General features: G+C 49.0%; 1 protein-coding gene across 2 annotated transcripts in view; it reads right to left on the reverse strand.

Moving 5' to 3' along the window:
• Positions 1-18,010: 18,010 nt before the first annotated feature.
• LOC130126598 (uncharacterized) overlaps positions 18,011-21,212 on the reverse strand; it is a 34,578-nt gene continuing 31,376 nt past the window's right edge. For both annotated transcript variants that reach the window (XM_056296191.1, XM_056296192.1), the window contains one exon: positions 18,011-19,313. In XM_056296191.1, coding sequence (XP_056152166.1) covers positions 19,181-19,313 — 133 coding nt within the window. In that variant the 3' untranslated portion in view covers positions 18,011-19,180. The remainder of the gene's footprint in view (positions 19,314-21,212) is intronic.

The following is a 21,212-nucleotide window of genomic DNA, read 5'->3' on the forward strand; positions in this document are numbered from 1 at the left end:
GCTGTGCAAGTATCTGCAGAGGACCTTGCCGTTTTCACCAGCCAGGTTAGTAATAAAACTATGCTGATTTATAGCGTCTTTGTTAATGACAGGAAAACGCATACTCGTTTTGTAAACTGTTTTTGGAAGCAGATTTGATTCAGGTTTTGCAATATAGTTGTCAAGAAGGAGCAATTCTTTCAGGAGAAAACCTCCCAAAACAGAAACAGCGAAGCAGGACGTGGAACAGCAAGCTGATTATGAGGACGCAGCCATGATGCCGGCTCTAAATGAAAATATAAAACTAAGTCAAGAGTCACTTACTGGACAGGGAGAGGCTAAAGAGCCACAAGAAAATAATGTGGATAGTCAGAATTTTCAGCTCACACCTGGTAAGATAGGCCAAGTATTCCAGACGCAGATTTAGTCGATGATGCCAAACACAGGTCTGCTGTAGCAGACGCTGGTTTGTGGACGGAAGTATCACATGAGGAAGTATCTTATTGGGTAGAGAGGGACTCCTCTCAAGTTCCGCATCGTTGTGGACCATTTCAAATTCCAAGTGAGTGTACAAAAAAGAGTCCAGGTTTTGCACAAAAGCGCTTTTCTATTCAACAAAAGTCAATGGGGAAGCATATAGCCGAGAGTGGCTTGTGTCGTCTCCCTCAGAAGGCCGGATTTACTGCATTGTTTGTAAACTCTTTCCAACCCTTACATCCTCTGCTACAGCTTTAGCTTCTGAAGGGTTTGATGATTGGCAAAACTCCTATCTTATCCAAACTCATGAAAACTCAGAGAAGCACAGGAATGCCATGTTGACCTACCCAACACGGAAGAGAGGACAAACGTCAACTTCAAAGCTAGAGGAACACATAAAAGCACAGCAGCAGTACCGACGGCGTGTCACGGAGAGAATTATCGCTGTAATATCTTGCAGAGCGAGGCCTACCATTCAGAGGAGACAACGAACAATTTGAATCTCCAAATAACGGCAATTATCTTGGTCTTTTAGAACTAGTAGCAAAATTTGATCCATTTTTACTGGCTCATATCAACCGGTATGGATATTCCAGATCAGGAAATCCCCACTTATTTGTCAAAACTGTATGTGAGGAAATGATTTGACTCATGGCTAAAAAAGAAAAGAAGGTTACAGACGCAATTCCGGCTGACGTGAAAAAGGCTGAATATATCAGCTTGTCGGTAGATTCCACCCCTGACATTTCACACACTGATCAGTTGACTTTAATTATCAGATATGTACTATCACCTCAAGACGGTTTACCAAGTGGGAGATTTTTAACTTTCCTTGAGCTAAAAGACCACACAGGAGAAGGCATGGCTGACTTAGTGTTTAACTATCTCACTATTACTGAGCTTGAAATTGTCTTTACAAAATGCCGAGGGCAGTCTTACGGCAATGCTGCCAACATGGCTGGTAGGTACAACGGTATGCAGCAAAAAAATCATCGAAAAACACATTTGCAAGATTTATTCCATGCACTGGCCACTCTTTAAAATTGGTGGGCTGTTCAGCTGTTGATTGCTGCCTTGATGCAGTGAACTGTTTTGGCATTATCAATAAAATGTATACCTTCTTTTCATCCTCCACAAAGACTCAGTCAAAGTGCCTAAATATTTATCAGACACTAGGTGGGAGGCACTTGCAAGAGCCACAGAAACTATTTTGGGTAGTTACAGCGCTATCACTGAGTCATTTGTACTCTGACGTTAATGGGAAGGGTGATACCAGGCTTCAAGCTAGTAATCTTTTGCAGAAAATGGAAGAACTGTAATTTGTGTTCATGCTGCATTTTTGGACCCGTGTGCTAGGTCATTTTCACAAGGTCAGCGAAGCCGTTCAGAAATCAGAACTGTAATTGAGTATTTGTGCAAGTTTGTGCAGTTCACCTCAGGATTTTTTAAGCAAAATTAGAGAAGATTTTGATGAGCTTGAGCAACAAGCAAAAGCCACCTTGCCAAATGTCAACTACAGAATTATCACAAGGAGACAGAGTGAGGAAACGGCAAGGAAATGATAGAAGTGCACCTGGTCCCAGTGCCTTAGATGAACTCTCTTCAATAGATAAGTTTAGGTTAAAATCCTTTATTCCTATACTAGATGCACTTGAAGCCAATTTAAGAAGAAGAGCTACCGTGTCCAGTGAAGTTGCACAAATGTTTGCCTTTCTTGCTAATCTGGCAGCATCTAAGCAAGAAATTCAGCAAGGTGTTGAGCTGTTGATAGAAGCATACCCAGAAGATATTGACCTGAAACTTACTGATGAACTTTTGCACTTTCACTTGTACGTAAGACAAAGCCACAGGCCTACAGAAAAGCACTCTCTGTCCCATTCAGACCTTTATCAAATCATATACAAGGAAACAATTCAGAAAGCCTTTCTTAATGTGGAAGCAATATTGCGGCTATTTCTTAGCTCAATGGTCACTAACTGCTCATGAGAGAGGTGTTTATCAAGACTCAAAAGAATTAAAAATGAATTAAGGGCCACAGTGTCTCAAGGAGAGGTTGTCCGCACTGAGCATTCTGTGCATTGAAAGTGACAGACTTAGACGAACAAATTTGGTTGAACTTTTGGGTGATTTTGCTATGAGGAAGGCTAGAAAAAAACTTTTTTAGTCTTAGTGTATTTGATGATTGTAGTTTTTTTTAATTTTTTAATATGTATTTTAAAACCGACTGTTTGGTGACAACAAAGTAGAATCTAAAAGTGCCACATCGTCACTGCCAGGTAGTCATGATCATCTTATTAACATTTCCCAGGCAATTAAATTTTAAGCTCAAGGTTTTTTTTCAAAAGAATATAACAGTAAACTTACAATTTCATTTTCCTAAAAATTCCTGTTTATTCCACAAAATGTCTACAAAGTTTGGTTATTACAACAGTTTTTTACAGTGTCAATTTTAACATTTATGCATGTTTTTCAATCACTACGGTATTTAAAAATAGCATCTCATGTCCTTCAAAGGAGGAATTGTGAATTGAGGAATTTTAAACAGCCGTCATCATCCTCGGCTTTACTCGGTTTTGTTTAAAACACTCTTCCATCTTCCTCTAGTCGTGCAGGTGGGGGATTGGGAGGGGTCTCACAAGTGGAATAGCCTAGGGCCTAGGGCCTAGGCCCTAGGGCAGGGGCGGGCAATCTTATCAGAAAGAGCCGGTATGGGTGCAGGTTTTTGTTTCAACCAAGCAGTTGCACACCTGATCCCACTAGTCAACATGTAGAGTCTTTGCTGGGGAACTTGATTAGGGGACACAGGCGTGTAACGGCTTGGTCGGAACAAAGACCTGCACCCACTCTGGCCCTTTCTGGATAAGACTGCCCACTCCTGCCCTTTGGCCTCCCTTCATCTAAATCCGGCACTGCTCATGTGTACCGTCGGCGTTCTAATGAATCTCACTACGCTTCTAGGCAAGACACGCCCCGCGTGGCATTCAAGCGCTAGGATTGGCCAGATTGGCCAGTACTCGTTGCATCCGTTGGTTGGGTTGGTTAAGGTTAGGGTTAGGCGTTAAGGTTAGCTAATCAGAGGCAGAGTTGGGCGGGTCTTCCTACAATCCTAGCGCCTGGATGCTACGCGAGACGTGTCTTGCCTAGAAGTGCCGTGGGATTCACAATAACGCGCATCTCGTATCTGTCACATACACATGCGCATGCGCAAAACAAATCGGGTTTCCATAACGGATCGGATGACGACAGTATCAGCGGGGTACTCTTTTTTTACTCAGGTTCCAAAGATGGGCCCACATCCACCCAATCGCAGTAGCAACAGACCCTTTTACAGCTGATCACGTGATTTTGCTGCCAAAATGCGCGCGCATACTATGCGTGACTAGGTCATAAAAGGGCCTATAGTCGACATAGCCCCTCGTAGTGGCGGGTACTTATAGTGACACATACTCAACACTTGACTTATACTTTTCCTACAAATTATTTTGTGAGAGTAAAGGTCGCCTTTCTAAACTGGAAATTCATTTTGTAGCAAGCCTCTTACTGTAAAAGTCAGCAAAGCTCAACCTGAAAAGGTCATATCAGTGCTTCTTGTGGTTCTTTGTAGAATCCGCACACGCACAAGAAAAACAAAACAACAAAACATCCAGAATCTCTCTTTGCAGGCTTATTCTCCCGTCTACGCTTCCGCGGCGCCGGATGATGACATAACCAGGACACGTTGCTTTGTTTTCTCGCCTTTCCCACCTTTGCATAACGCAACCCCAGCGAAGGGGGAAACAAACTTCAGACAAGCTTTCATCTCTTTTCTTAGCATCAGACAACAGGGCCTGTGACCTGACTTACCCGCGTCTCGTCTTCAGCCCTCCGTGTCATCACAACGATCACAGCCCCCCCCCCTTTTTTTATAAACCGAAGTAAACAAGAATGTGGTCTCGTTTGAGCTAGTGTCCTCATCCTCGTGGAAGGTCGGTCAGCTCATTCATTTTAGCCCCGAAACTCTTCGGGTTTAATATTGTAGCGAATTTCGGGGGACAACGCAACCACAGGAACTGCCGCGGCCGGGAAGCGAACCCGTACACTACCCTCCTCCTTCGGGAAGCGCGTCCCCGCGCTTAAGCGTATCAGCTCCTTCACGCCTCAGGGCGCATGCGCTTCCGATGGCCTTACGGTCGCTCCATCCCACTTCTGACACCAATGTAGCGAATTCGGGGGACAACGCAACCACAGGAACTGCCGCGGCCGGGACGCGAACCCGTATCGCCCGCACCGCAGGAGACATCGCTGACCGCTAGACTAAAGGGTCAGACCCGCCAGCCAGCGGCCAGCGTGTCTTCTTATCCATGCACGTTACAGTATGGTTCAAATTACAAACAACCAAGACGGCCATATGCTGAGAGAGAACAGCGCGCGCGTCGGTCTTCTTCTTCGCTCGTGTCTCAGGTGTTTATCGGTTCTCACCTGGAGATACAATTTCGTTCAGCACACGCTGTTACCCAAAGCGACGTGCCTCTGAGAGTTAGGGGAGTTTTTCCTAATCCGATGCGAGGGTCTAAGGACAGGATGCCGTGTCTTGGGGCAAATGTGTAATGTGTGATAGTGGGCTATACAAATGCAACTGACGTTGACAAGCAAGGGGCTATAGTCAGGGGGCGACAACGCAAGTAAGCGCCCAAAAACTAGGTTGAAGTCTGATGGGGGACACAGGTGTCTACAGGCAGTGCACAGAGGCAATGCATAGGGTGCATAGAAGCGGGGTTTTTTCACACTGTAGCGAATTCAACCATTTGTTCTCTCTCTTTACATGTTGTTCGCTTCATTTTGGCACCCCCCCCCCACCACCACCACCGCCGGCCTCGAAAATTCCATGCAACTTCCTAACACTGAATCAGTCCTTCGGGGGGAGGGGGAGGGGGAGGGTGTGGAGGGGTATGTACATGTAGGAATCAGGGAGGGTGAGGGTGGGGTGGGCGGTATATACATGTATGACGCACCAACAGATAAAGAGAAAGAACAAATTTTGTCGCCTTGTCAAGATAAGGAATGGTTCAGGTTGGGGGTTAAGGTTCACCCTTTGTAAACCAGTTTATTTCCTTTGGGGACCGATGCCAACACGTGTACAGACGGGGCCTTTCATAGGAGGGGGACGTATTGAGAGATGTTCTAAACATGTATAAGATTTTGGATATTAAATCTTCCTCAACTGTGGGCCCCGTTTCTGCAAAACAAAGGCCAATTCATTCCGCCCTTGCAGCCAAACTCTAAAACAGATGGTTTTAAAACGTTAAAAAAAAGGATCCATGAAATATTTCTTACACTCCTCAGATGTATATCATTTTCTTCTAACACTTTCTGGGGCCTGAAAGGCACAGACTTTCAAAGCGCTCTTATCTTGGCAGGTTTTCGGTGACAGCCACGGGCTTGTCTGATGAAGTTATCCATGCCGACGCGTCCCTCCGCTCAGGGAGGCCGAGCTGCAGATGGCCTCTTTCTGCTTGTTGCTCATGAAAATCATCCTTTGCATAATCTGTCCATTAATCACAATCACAAACGTCAGGTGAACAGTAGGCTCGAATAACTGCAGGCCGGCGGCAGCTGGAAAGTGTAAATGTTAGGGGGCGGGAGTTTACTCGTCTCCAATGGAGACGCAGAAGCAGAGGCAGAAGCCGGAGCCAAATCTCTTCCAGATGAACAAATGACCAGAACCTGAACTTGTGGGTTGATAACAGGCTTTTTGATATTAGAGAAGGAAATAAATGCAAGACTTCTCAGGGTGCAAACTGGGAAACAGCAGATCTGCTACTGTTGGGGCAGGGGGGGGGGGTCTGAGGGGATAAGAGGGACATAAGGTGTAGATGCATTTGCGCGGGAAGGGGGGGCTGAAGCACCCCTTAGTGATGGGTGCAGCCCACGACCCCCCCCCCCAGTAGTGGCAGGTGGGTGTGTAACATCTTAGACCCAACGGTACGCCCAACTTTTCCCTAACGTACAAACGCAAAAAAGATAAAACACCTTTATTTTACACAGTGGGTAGCGCCGCGTGGGATGTACATGTTTAATAATAAAGTGAGTAAACACTCCCTTCCTAATCTGCCACACACGCGCCTTACAAACAAAACAATGACGTCATAATGTAGCGACCTGGAGGAGGCGGTCGCTCTGACTGTCGGCGGTTCTGCGCTGGGGGAGCGCAATGGCTGATGGGACTGTTAATGTAAGATGTAAGATTGCGTTTTAATGATGTGGTGTTCGTGTTGTGGCTATTCTTGTGTTGTTGTTTTGGGGGTTCGACTCAGACTAAGCAGGAGACCGTTTACTGACTAACTGACTCTAGAACCGTGACTGGGACTGATGTCGCCACTTGGGTTTTTTTTGGGGGGGGGGTCGTTACGTCGTTGTCAGCTCCGTTCTGGCCGGTGTGAATAAAAGAGCACCCCCGGGGTCGTGCGGTGTTATGGGGGCAACGGGAGTCACGATAAAACAGACATCGCTGCCTCTCGACTCGTTCCCCCACGCCGGCTCGCCACGATACTGTAGCGAGTTCGGGGGACAACGCAACCACAGGAACTGCCGCGGCCGGGAGGCGAACCCGTGTCGCCCGCACCGCAGGAGGCATCGCTAACCGCTCGACTAACGGGTCAGACCCGCCCGCCAGCCAGCGGTCAGCGTGTCTTCTTATCCGTGCACGTTACACTACCCCCCTCCTTCGGGAAGCGCGTCCCCGTGCTTAAGCATATCAGCTCCTTCACGCCTCAGGGCGCATGCGCTTCCGATCGCTCCTTCCCACACCAATGTAGCGAATTCGGGGGACAACGCAACCACAGAAACTGCCGCGGCCGGGACGCGAACCCGTATCGCCCGCACCGCAGGAGGCATCGCTAACCGCTCGACTAAAGGGTCAGACCCGCCAGCCAGCGGCCAGCGTGTCTACTTATCCATGCACGTTACACTACTTTCCGTTTCAGTTGGCAGCCCCCCCCTGCTTAAAACACCTTCCCGCGCGCCTGTGTGTGGATGTGTCTCAGTGATGATTAACTAATTAGCTGAGCAGTACCTGGACTGCATGCCGGCAGGCCGTGTTAGATTAACGGGGGGGGGGCTCTGCTGAAAAACAGAACAAAAGCTCCCATTTCCGAGGTAATGAGTCGTTCGGGTACTACAGCGTCTTCGCGCCCCCGCGGCGGAGGTTCACCAGTAAAGCGGGGTGCGCTGCGGCGTTTTCAAATGGGGAAAAGCAAGCGCGCAGAAGGAAGTCTTAAATCCCCAGACATCTGGTTTCCTACACCGCCTCTAAGCAGTGGAGAGATAAGCGCCCTCTTGAATTTTTTATGTTTTTTTTCCCTCTCTCTTAAGTGGGTGGTAAACATTACACAGCAAAACCGCCCCGCTCGCCCTGCCGTGCTTCCACATTATGGGCCTTAGAGCAGAGCTCAAGGAGGCTTCAAGTGTTTTAAGTGACGGGAGTGGAAACGGTGCCTCTAGGGGAGGGCCAACGACGTCACTTGCCTTATATGTTGCTCAGCCCACGCACTCACAGCGCTGGTTGATGGGGGATTTGAACCGAGCTGTCCGTCACATGTGACGGGTCGTCACCGAGGGGCGGCTCACGCCACTTGGCGTGATGTATATCAGAGGAAGCAGGCCGTATTCCTACAGGAAGTAGCTGGGTACAGACTGGAGGGCATAGTTTTATTACAAGCGTCTCCTGTTGTAAATCACTGCCCACAAAATAACCCCAGAGATTAATGGTGACAATTTCTACCTTCTCTTTTTTTTTTTGTGGACCCACTCCCACCCCCCAAAGGCCCCGATAGAGGTTAATCTGCGGGTTAGGGAAATAAATGACGTGAGAGGGAACTCGGTGCCGGGTGAGACGCACCCTGGGACTCGAGAGGCAAAGGCGACTGGTGACGGACGTCAATCACTGGAAGTCAAAACTCCTCGAGGAAACAATGAGAGGATTTACAAGCGGTGACATTTTTTTTCTTCTTCTTCTTCTGTGCCCTTGAACGTGTTGCCTCCGGGAATGCAGGTCGATCGCCGGATGAAATATAACCCGACTGCAGGCTCTAATGATCGCAACACACACAGGCCACATATTTCTCCCTTATTAAGCCACAGATACGAGCCGAGGCACGCCTGCCTCTGCACCGCATGGTGTTCGGAGGTGGCAGGAGAACCCGCGGCCTTTTCATTTACAACCCGCCGTAATCATGTAAACGACACCGTCGCCATAAATCTCTCCATCTATCACACTCGAGAGACGGGGGAGCCGTGACACCTCTCCGGCGACTGCGCGCGTGGAAGTCTGAAGGAGATGAAAAGGGGTGAGAGATTCAACTTTTAACCTGCCATTAATCAGAAAAGCCAACAAAAGAGCGTCAATGTCATTATTCCACCGCCTCCTCCCATCACCCCTAAAGCCACCGCTTTAATTATGCCACAAATAAATCAAGGGGGCGGGTGTAGGTACATACACCCCCCCCCCTCCCCCCGTTCTGCCTCTCCTTCTAATAGTCTTACAAAACAAACTAAAAGGCGTCCGGGTAGCGTGGTGGTCTACCAACACGACACTCGCCGGTTCGAATCCCCGTGTTTACCTCCGGTTTGGCCGGATGTTCCTACAGACACAATCGACTCTGCGCATAACTGTGGTCCACTGACTTCCGGTTTCTACCGGCGTGCGCTGTTGACAATGGCGAATTTTTCGCGATGCCTGCAAAGGTGTACCATGGATAAATGTTATAACGACATGCACAGAATTGTCGACAGACTTTCATCTGCGCGTAACAGCAAACGGGTGAAAAGTTTCAAGTTGTGCATATTGTAACGTGCATGGATAGGAAGACACGCGGGCTGGCGGGTTCGCTTCCCGGCCGCGGCAGTTCCTGTGGTTGCGTTGTCCCCCGAATTCGCTACAATATCAAGTTACGTCTACAATTATGAGGATGAGCGTCCTCATCCGTGTGGAAATTGCAGGAAAGTAGAGACGGACAACTCTCGTTCACTACACGAACGCGTTTATCGTTTATTCTTCCGTACAAAATCACAATCCTCAACCACATGGCGCTGCTCCAACCAACCTAGTCCTCGCTCCGCCTTCTCAACCCGGAAACCCTTTCTTAAAGGGCCCGTCCGCTACATACGTCCCCCAAGAATTCACCATAATAAAAAAAAGTCAATGTGGAGGGAGGCGGATGGCCCGGCTGCAACGGCTGTGGCGAACTGGTGCAGGGGCGGGGGCTAAAGGAGGGGCCTTAAGGACCCTGTGGCGGTGTGGGGGTAGGACGGTTGGTGGAGGAACCTTAGGGGCCTTGTTGGGGGGTGGGGGCAGGGTAGAAGGACGCCCCCGCCATGGGAGCTGGGCAAGTCCAACAGGTCGGTCCAAGTCCAAGACAGCCAGTTTAAGGCGATCTACTGAAATGCGCTCTGACTTGTTGCTGACTTCCATAACAAAGAGCTTGTTTCCGGTCTCCAGGACATGGAACGGCCCGTCATAGGGAGGCTGAAGGGGTCCATGGTGGGCGTCGTGACGGATGAAAACATATTCTGCCATCTGCAGACTTGCGGGGATGTGGGACTGTGGGAGGCCGTGTTGCGAAGTGGGGACCGGTGTGAAAGGTCTGGCATTATCCAGGAGTGTGGTCCGTTGATGGGCTGCAGACCAGGGAGCTGTAGTGTTGGGGACAAAATCCCCTGGGACCCGCAGCGGCTGTCCATAAACCAGTTCAGCGGATGAGGACTGGAGGTCCCCCTTAGGGGTGGTCCTGAGGCCCAGCATGACCCAGGGGAACCTGTCGACCCAGCTGCTATCCTTGAGGCTGGCCCGAAGAGCGGCCTTCATAGAGCGACAAAACCACCATTGGCCTGCGGGTGGTATGTGGTGGTGTGGTGGAGTTTCACCCTTTTGTTCTCTGCGACTGCGTTCCAGAGCTCAGATGCAAACTGTGAGCCCCGGTCTGAGGAGAGGTCACATGAGGTGCCGAACTGGGCGACCCAGGTCCCGATGAACACCCGGGCTACATCAGTGAGCGTCGTCGATGACAGTGGGACGGCTTCTGGCCATCGAGTGGCCCTGTCCACCATTGTGAGGAGGTAAGTAAAACCGTGGGAGGGGGGCAGGGGGCCCACTAGGTCCACGTTTACATGATTGACCCTCCTTTCTGGCACCGGGAACTGTGCCAGGGGGGCCCTGGTGTGGCGGTGCACGTTAGAGCGCTGACACGCCACGCAGGTGTCAGCCCAGTCTCTCACATCTTTTTTGAGCCTGTGCCAGACGAACTTGGCTGCCACTAGTCTTTGAGATTGCTTTTTGCCAGGGTGGCAGAGGCCATGGACAGTGTCGAAAACCCGCTGCTTCCAGTCAGTGGGAATGATGGGTTGGGGCCGGGGCCGACCCGTGGAGACGTCGCACAAGAGTGAGGTGCCAGTATCGTCGAAAGCCATGTCCTCTAAGTGCAGCCCTGTGACAGCCATCCTGAATGCCTGCATGTCCGGGTCGGTGGCCTGGTCAGCTGCCATGCGGGCATAGTCAAGACCCAATTGAACAGCCCCCGCAATGGTGCGGGAGAGGCAGTCAGCGACGAGGTTGGTTTTGCCAGCAACATGCTGTACATCCATAGTGAACTCCAAGCTGTAGGAGAGCTGTTGTTGCTGGCGGTTGGACCACGGCTCACTCACCTTGGTCATGGCGAACATCAGTGGTTTGTGGTCCACAAACGCCGTGAACTGGTGGGCCTCCAGCAGGCAACGGAAGTGTTGAACGGCGAGGTAGAGAGCAAGGAGCTCCCGATTGAAAGTGCTATACTTCCGTTCGCTGGGGCGTAACTGTCGGCTGAGGAAAGCAAGTGGCTGCCAAGCACCGTTCACCCACTGCTCGTGCACCGCCCCGACTGCGTAGTCTGAAGCGTCTGTAGTAATGGCGATCGGAGCTTTGGGTGACGGTTGTGCCAGCATTGTTGCATAAGCCAGAGCAGCCTAATGTCCACAAATGCCCTGTCCCTCTCTGCAGACCAGTCCACAGTGTGTTTGGTGGCCTTGTCTTTCAGGGCCTCATACAGGGGTCCCATGAGTTGAGCAGCTTGGGGGATAAAGCGGTGGTAAAAGTTCACCATGCCAAGGAACTCCTGTAGGGACTTGACTGTGAGTGATCACGGTAACTTCATGATAGCGTCCACCTTGCACGGGAGGGGTACTGCCCCGTCTTTGATTTATCTCTGGAAACGTCCAGCAGACAAACATTGGGGTCATCGGTGTGGAAATTGCAGTAAAGTAGAGAGGGACAATTTCTCTCACTGACTATATGAATGCGTGTATCATTTATTCTTCTGTACAAAATCACAATCCTCAACCACATGTCGCTGTTCCAACCAACCTAGTCTTCGCTCTGCCCTCTCATCCCGGAAACCATTTCTTAAAGGGCCCGTGTCTACCTATGTGCTACATACACTAGGCTATGTGACGTAGTTCCGCTTCGAAATAGTACTGCTTGTACATTTCCGCTCCCTTTGTTTACATCGCGCTGGCGCCGAGCTAGCTAGCTAGCATGATAGTTTGCTCATCATCATGAGTCTATCCAGAAAAAAGTTCAAGACCAAACATGTTCAAAAACAACAAAATATATACTCTGAGCATTGCTGTGTCCCACTTTGTTCGGCTAGCTCCAAGTTTAACGGCATACTAAGTTTCCATGGCTTTCCAATCTATCCTGACCTGAGAAGACAGTGGCTGGTAAACATACGCCGGGATCATTTCACCATCACCTCTCATATTAAGGTCTGTAGCAGACACTTCTCCACTGATCAGCTCATAAAGCCAACAACACTTGATGGTCGAAGAAGGCTTGTTAAAGGTGCTGTACCGACGCTCTTTGGCTATACTGTTAAGACACCACAGCGCAGTGTGTGGGAGAGAGCAAAACGGCCCATTGATCCAGTCCCTCCTGAGGAGCAACACGACAGCACAAGGGATTACGACTATTGCTCTGTCCCTGAACCACCTGCACTGGACATGTCCTTGTCATCTGTAGAAGACAAAGACAAAGAAATTGAAGACCTGAGAAAGGAATTGCAGGAGTTCAGTGTCCAGAGAGAGTTTTGGTTACAGTGGTTTGCAGGCTCCGATGCCGACATCCGATTCTATACCAGGTAACTTTAGGTCCAAGTTGTATGCAACTGTTAGTCTAACGTTAGCTAACTGTTTGACATCAACCATTAACATTGAACCTAAATTAAATTATAAAAATCCTAGTGTTGTGCATAGCGATGTTTTCACTCTCGACTACAGTACAGTCACAGGTGATTAATAGCGTATACATTGCCCTGCTGCTATATAGGTAGCTGTGCGCAACTCAACTTATCTGATAGCTAGCTAATCGGCTAAGCTAGCTATCTACACACTACTGTTAGCCTAGCTAATCTCTTGACACTAGCTAGCTAGCTAATGTTAGTCTAGATTCAACTAACTTTTTACAGCATGGTATTTGAAGTAAATAGCTAACTAGCTACGTTTTAGCTATCAAATGGTAATATTACGTTAGCTAACGTTAGCTAGCTAGAAGACGACAGCTTTAATCATACTAGGTAACGTTAGCTAGATACCTTCTACTACTAGTGTTATGCATAGCGAGTGAACAGTGCCTAACAGCCTGCTAAGGCTGATATATATTAATGCTGGTTAAGAATATATGTTACAACGTTGTTGTAGCTAGAGAATTAACAACTGATAAAGCACAAAGCATTACCCAACGTTAGAAAGACAATTAGCAAGCTAATGTTAGTAGCTACAACAAAGTGTAACGTTAGCTTAGCTAGCCTAGTATTTGACATTCGTTACCATTAGCTAGCTAGTTACTCACTCATCCATAGTTGTTTTCTTACCTTCGTAATTGTGAATGTAGGATGCAGCATACAACCTAAAGCCCTTGTCCAATTTGCTGGTTGGTGTTGTTGTGGTTTGCTGGCAAATTCTGTGGACATCTGTTACTTTGAGCTTTGGGAGCTCCTGCAAAGAACGGGTGTAAAACAGCGCCATCAATAGACCGGAAACACACAAGCAGTATTAGGTAGAATGCGGAAATGATTGTGCAAAGAGCGCATTATGGTGAATTGTGCCCATAGAGTCCGCTACATCCTCATAGTTGTGGACGTACAATAGCACACAGGAAACTGGTATGACCGCTGCAGTAGCAACCGGCAGTCAGTGGACTAGAGCTATGCACAGAGCCGATTGGCCGTGTCTGCGGTTGGGAAGCCGGATGTGGGTATGTGTCCTGGTCGCTGCTCTAGCGCCTCCTCTGGTCGGTCGGGGCGCCTGTTCGGGGGCGGTCGCGTGATATAGCGTGATCCTCTCACGTGTTACGTCCCCCCTGGCGAAACTCCTCACTGTCAGGTGAAAAGAAGCGGCTGGCGACCCCACGGAGGAGGCATGTGATAGTCTGCAGCCTTCCCCGGATCGGCAGAGGGGGGGGAGCAGCGACCAGGACGGCTCGGAAGAGTGGGGTAAAAAATTGAGGAGGAAAAAAAAAGGGGGGGGGGACTGAAGAAATAATCATTTATTTGAAGCAGTACAAGATGTAGTGAAGATGAAGTCAGACGATTTCGTGAGGCTTTCTTGAAATCTAGGGTGCCCAAATAAGAAACGAAATTATTCAATCGCAAAGGTTGTGGAGGTAGGCCAAAGACATGCTACTGTAGGTGTGTGGTTGTATCGGCATCATGTGGCGCCATGCACAGCACCTACAGCAGTCCCACTACGAGGTGTGTTTCCAAGGGCAGACAAAAGGCTTTTCTCTCGCAGTTTCTCACAATAGATATTCCACCATCACAGATGACAGTGTGCACAAAAGACTAGACGTTCATTTATCTTCCCAATATGACCCCGATGCAAATGAGGGAAATGAAAGCAAGCAATCAATTCCTTAATTTGGCGCTGCGCTATTTCAACTTGTTAAGTGGGGGGAGCCTCTGTCCACATTCAAAGCGAAGGTCAATTTCTCATTGTGACAATTACTGTATGCAATTTACCACGAGACAAAAGAAATACAGCAAAAGTTGCCAAGAGCCCAGAATGAGCCAGATGCGCCCCGCAGCGCTGGCCTGACGTCACGACATCTTCTACATCTCCATCAGCGGGCTCACAAGAAAGGCACACACACACACACACACACACACACACACACACACACACACACACACACACACACACACACACACACGCACACAAGCACACACAGACACACACGCACACACACACTGCGCAAACACACACATCCATGCACAAACATACACACTCACACACTGCAAACACACACTGCGCACACACACACGCTTTGCAAACACACTCACATGCACACTGTGCAAACACACACACACACACACACACACACACCCACATGCACACGCACACACAGAGGTGGGTAATACTGTGTGTGCAAACCAATATAAAGAAAGACCACTATTGTTAGAAACTGACGGTTGGAATGAGGGGTAAACATGTTCCGGGTCGTTCTTTTACTGAGGAGTCATCTTCACACTTTAGCTCCATTATGTTTTGTTTTTTTTATTGTTTTTGAAAGGCTGCCATATTTACACTTTCCAAATCCATCCATTATCCAAACCGCTTACCCTGCTCTCGGGGTCACGGGGATGCTGGAGCCTATCCCAGCAGTCAGTGGGCGGCAGGCGGGGAGACAACCTGGACAGGCCGCCAGGCCATCACACAGGGCCGACCTATACTCTAGGGCCGATATTATATATATGTAGATAGATAGATAGATAGATATGTAACCGGTTATTTTCTTGGCCGGTGCGGGATTCGATACGAGGTGTACTGCACCACAAGGCGACATCACTAACCGCTCGGCTAAAGGGTCAGCTCCGTTAGCTAGGGGCTAACGTGTCTTATTAGTAGTTTACAGTCGTCACCCTCCCCGGAAGCGCGCCGTCGCGCTTTGTTATTCCCGCGCTCCGAAGAGACTTCTGAGGATCTGCACACTTCCGGATCCCACCGCTGCCACCAATGTAACCGAGGGTTTGTAGACGTCGCCTATACTGTATGAAACTATAAAATAACAAATACGGAGGCTCCACCTTCACACGAGGACCACTTTATTTGGATTCTTCCCCCAACCGAACTCCACAGCAACAACGCTGCGTACAGCACTTCCGCTCTCTCTTCAGCCTTCAAAATAAGAGCTCACGGCATATACTCTGGCAACAGCTTATAACAGGAACTTAAAATCACTAACAGGCAAGTCCAGAAAAATAGGTTACAGTGTCTTTCTTTTTTTAAAAATGTATTTCTGATTTTTTCTCCTCCCAATTTAGTGGCCAATCGATCCCCATTTTTAGTTCAAACACCCACCCTCGTCCAGCACGCGTTCGCCAACTGCGTCTCTCCAGCCGGCCGTCTCGAAGGAGACGCCTCCCCGCTTTGGTGACAAGGCGACTCCGGGCCGAACCACTGCTTTCCCCCCACACACACACACAGAGACGAACACAAGCCGACTCCGCCCCCCTCCCGAACACAGCGGTGCCAATTACTGCTGCTTCACCGAGTCCGGCCGTAGTCGGATCTGACGAGACCGGGGCGCGAACCCCCGCTCCCCAGTGGGCATCCGCATCCACACAAAGCCGATGCTTAGACCGCTACGCCACCGCGGACTCACACGTGTCTCTTTTGCCACCAGCGTTGGATGACCGGCGTTTTACGCGTCTTGCGGTGTGTAACGTGCATGGATTAGAACACACGCTGGCCGCCGGCTGGCGGGTCTGACCCTTTAGTCTAGCGGTTAGCGACGTCTCCTGCGGTGCGGGCGATACGGGTTCGCGTCCCGGCCGCGGCAGTTCCTGCGGTTGCGTTGTCCCCCGAATTCGCTACAGGTGGAAACCGGGGTACAGACGCGGTGCCGGACCCGACGCCGACGGGCTTTCTTCGGGGGGGGGGGGTCCGTTCAAACAGGGCTCAGCGCCGAACAGAAGGTCACGCGGGTTCGAGGCCGAAACCCACAAAATTTTAATTATGTCGAGTTTTGCAACTGAAGAAATTGCATTCATTTCCTGCTATTGTGTGTGAGGTGCTGCATTGCAACATTACCAAAAGAAACCCCCCCCCCCAAAAAAGAGTGTTTTCTTGTCCTCGGTTCCTCTGAAATCAGTAAGATCCTCGAAGCTGCAGAAACCACACAACCCTTTAACAAGACGCACTTAATCTTTCTGCTGTTTGCTTCCGCCGAGCAAAGGGGGGGGGGGGGGACTGGCTTTGTCTGGGCGGACAAGAGAGGCAGGAGGTCTATTCTCGCTGGCTCGCGACCTCTGACCCCTTATCTATTTCATCTGCGCTGCAACTGGCTGCTTGCGAGGCAAGAGCCAAGAACGCCGATAAGATTAAACACGGGCCCATTCTGCGTGGAGGTAGTAATGTACCGACCGCAGGTCTCGGCACCGCCTCCGGGTTCAACTCCAGTTCATGTTATTAGTATTACAGCGCCTTTCATGCGCTCAAATCTCCCACGGATCAAAAGGGCTTTTGTGAGGTATGCCAATGTCAGCCAATTAATGCCCGCAAGAACAGAACCGCTCCCTGGAAGGTCAAGACTTAAGGCTCGCACTTTTCGGCTAACGGCCTAAACTTTTTGTCTGGCGGTAAAGTCCCTCTTTCTTTTCTGTTTTTTGAGGTCATTGTTCGGTTGTGTGGTTTAGGTTTTGTAATTCACACCCCAAACATTGCGTAACCAGGCTCAAAACGTGACCTCGGGGTCGTTGGGTCACAGGGCCGGCCTGCCCGGCCGGGCGGGCTGAAGCGGGGGAAGCGCCCAGCTCCTGCCCACGTACACCGTGAGGTGAGAAACTGAAGCGAGGCCTTTCAGGATTCAAATAAATCAAGGATTGAGAAATTTAGAAAATCGTTTTAGTTATAGTCAGAACTTGGAACGTTCGGATAGTCCATCGGGGCGGCACGGTGGCCCAGTGGTTAGCGCGGTCGCCTCACGGCAAGAAGGCCCTGGGTTCGAGCCCCAGGGTAGCCCAACCTTGGGGGTCGTCCCGGGTCGTCCTCTGTGTGGAGTTTGCATGTTCTCCCCGTGTCTGCGTGGGTTTCCTCCCACAGTCCAGACATGTAGGCCAGGTGAATCGGCCGTACTGAATAGTCCCTAGGTGTGTGTGTGTGTTGGCCCCGGGGTGGGCTCGCGGCCTGTCCAGGGTGTCTCCCCGCCTGCCGCCCAATGACTGCTGGGATAGGCTCCAGCATCCCTGTGACCCCGACTGGGAGAAGCGGCTTGGATAATGGATGGATGGATGGATGGATGGATGGATGGATGGATGGATGGATGGATGGATGGATGGATGGATGTCCTCTTCAGACGGCGCCCCACAGTAGATGGCCGCATTTGCTGCATTTAACCAGGATCTATCCACCGGTAACCTGGTACTCCTTGGAAAGGCTTCGGGATCAGGGGTTGGGAATGTTTCACTCAAGGGCATTTCCAGATAATACTTGGTAACCGGATTTGAAATGAGTTAACCGCTACTCAAAATCAATGGGAAAGTGCTCCGCCGAAAACCCAACCTTCATTCCAGTGGGGCTTTATGGCCGGTGATGCAGACGCGCTGCCAGGGTTCAGGTTTCAAATCCCTCTGGGGTCACCTTCGGTTAAAACAAGGCATACCCCTTCGGCACAGGGAGGTATTTGAAATAAAAGCATTTACCGGTAAGATATTGCAGCAGATTCTCTTTCTCTGGCAGCGTCTTTAATTTTGAGAGCGCATCAGGAAATGTGCAAACGGTGACCGTCTCCACCGAACAGCTCTATTAATCAACCCGCAGCCCCTTTTTTTTTAAAAAAGTAAGCAGCAAATCCTCCAAATCAAAATGAAACATAAAAAAAACAGCAGTGTCCAAAAAAAAAACCCCATAAAGATGCAAATTACATTCAAAATAGACATTTTTTAACAGTCTTACTGCAAGGTATTCAAGTTAGCGTTGCCACCTACTGGCCATTAAAAGTAAAACCTAACCAATTAGTTTACAGTATGGGTTAAAATAAAGAGCTTTTGGCATCAATTTGGATAAACACCTCGTATAAATTGTAATGACCATGGCAACCAACATGAAAACTGACAGGAAGTGTGTGTGTGTGGGGGGGGGTGGGGGTGGGGGGGGGCATGAGGCACACAAGGTAACTTACATGCAGTAAAATCTTCCAGCCTATTTACTCCTGCAGTTTCAGTTAAGGCATTTTTTGCTCGGGTGTGCACGGAGCACTCTCTGAGACGTCGGTAAGCCATCTGCTGACAGCGTCCTTGTGAAAGCGCTACCTGGAAACCCTTGTGCAAAGGAAGGCTTATAACAGGGCCCGCATTTCAAATGGACCTGGAAGGCACACGAAGCATCTCTCGGCGCTTCCTCTGGAGTTATTCAGCATGGACGCACCACCACACCAGACAAACTGCAACTACTAACTAAGCTCTTGTTATTGAAGAACTGAACATTTCCTGATAAAGTTAGAAAAGGGGAAAAAAAGTGTCTCTGCAACCTTGATTCGTGCTGAACTTCCAAACCAGATGTGAAATCCCGCCCCAAGTTAGTCCCAAGCAACCGCATGGAGTCAAATCGCAGAGGAACCCCGGTAACGGCAGCCTTTTGACTTTGTGAGGACCCTCCGCTCTGGGGCATTTAGGTGGCAGTGTGCGATTTGACAGCCCTCCCAGACATACTCTGTGATATTGGGCTACAGTAAATGTTTATTTGACTTGACTCGGTCCACGTCGATGTTCCTGTGCTCTGGGATGTGCTTATAGTTGCACGACAGTTTTGCGCAGCCGATGGTCCTCCAGAAGAAGCACTCGTCCTCAATACTCGTGCTACAATAGAAAACAGTGTAACGTCACAAGGGGCTGCGTCCAACTTTAAGGAGGTTCATTCTTTGAATAGTCGACATTTTCACTTTGGTGCAACATTTTCTGTTTTTAGAGGTACAGGAGCAACATTTGACAGTCATTGGGGGGGTGGGGGTGGGGGAGCTGAAACCCCAATAAGTATGGCTTGCCCCAACACCTCAGCTCTCAATATTCAGAATCCCAAATGAATAAGATTATAAACTGCAATTATATCACTAGGCACAGAAATGACTTAATGTGCTCAAATATAGTTTTAATATGAAATTTATATTCATAAATATAAATATATTTATAAACTTATATTCATAAAATTATATAATGTTATTATAATTTATTTATAATACATTTATTTATTATAATAAATTATTAATACATTTATAATAAAATTACAGATATATAATTATATTTCTAAAAATATAAACTATAGCTCAGATATGATTTTCCAGATTAGGTTTAAAAGCCTAAGCATGGTGGAGGGGATAAAGAGTCCTTATAACTAGGGTTGTGTGATATGACGATTTACATCACGTGACGATAGAGAAACGTCTATCATTTCCTGTTAGATCACACTCTTCATGGCACTATTTTTCATCATTTGGAGTCTGTCCATCTTTTGCGCGGATAACATTAATAAATTACTCTTATTGGCATTTTAGTCACGAAGCTTTTACTGCACTTGCCGTGAAACAGAGAGCAGAGGAGAGGAGACGAAAGTATCACCACCATAAATGACAGCAAAATGCAGTAGACTACGTTTACTTATGTTACGCACTGAAGTTATGTACATTAATTTAATTTCAGCTCACCGAGAAATTCTCACTCCGCTTCCGGTGTGGGAAGATGGTGGCGCGAATCCACGTTTGCGGCGGCCTCACCCAGTACCGGTGTGGGAAGATGGCGGCGCGAACTTACATTTGTGGCAGCCTCACCCAGCATCGTCCATGCAGTGTCTTTGTCCACGTCTGCATCTAAGTTTGTGTCTTCGTTTGATGGCTGGGAGAGCTTGGTTGGTCTGCGTCCTGTGGGCCCAGGGACCACGGCCCTGCCTGGAGCTGCGGTCGAGGAGAAAACACCGAGGGCGGTGTGACAGGACGCGGAAGCGGGGCAGGCTAAGCTAACTGCTAGCCCATGCAGACCGGCAGTTCCGATAACACCGAGGGCGGTCTGGCAGCGGCCTGGCCTAGCGTTGACTGTGTTTTTGGTGTCGTCATGTGGAGTGTGGGGAGGTGGAGTGTGGGGAGGTGGGTCGAAGGTGTCTGGCTGGGACAGCTGGTGCTGGATCGGCTGGGGGAGCCTGGTCTGCTGCTTCCTGTAGCTGCGCCCGAGGAGGAAACACTGAGGGCGGTCTGACAGGACGTGGAAGCGGGGCAGGCTAAGCTAATTGCTAGCCCATGCAGACCGGCAGTTCTGACAGTCATCCTGGTGTGTCACTCTTGGACAGTGATTTTTTATTTATTTACATATATATATATATATATATATATATATATATATATATATATATATATATATATATATATATATATATATATATATATATATGTTGGATGTGTTCTTGTAGTTGTGTTCTTGCTGGGATAGGCTCCAGCATCCCACGACCCTAAGTAGGATAAGCAGCTTGGATAATGGATAATGGATAGATGGATGGATGGATGGATGGATGGATGGATGGATGTCCTTGTAGTTTGGATGTGTTTTTGTCTTTGTGTTGCACTGCTGCAGGAAACGATATTTCGTTTCACTTCATGTGCGCAGGTGCTTGGAATGAAACGACAAATCAATGTTCCTGATTCTACTGCGTTTTGCTGTCATTTATGGCGGCATTAGATTCTCGTCTCCTCTGCTGGCTGTGGTTTGGCGAGG

Source organism: Lampris incognitus, chromosome 16 (assembly GCF_029633865.1).
Source record: "Lampris incognitus isolate fLamInc1 chromosome 16, fLamInc1.hap2, whole genome shotgun sequence".
NCBI lineage: Eukaryota > Metazoa > Chordata > Actinopteri > Lampriformes > Lampridae > Lampris > Lampris incognitus.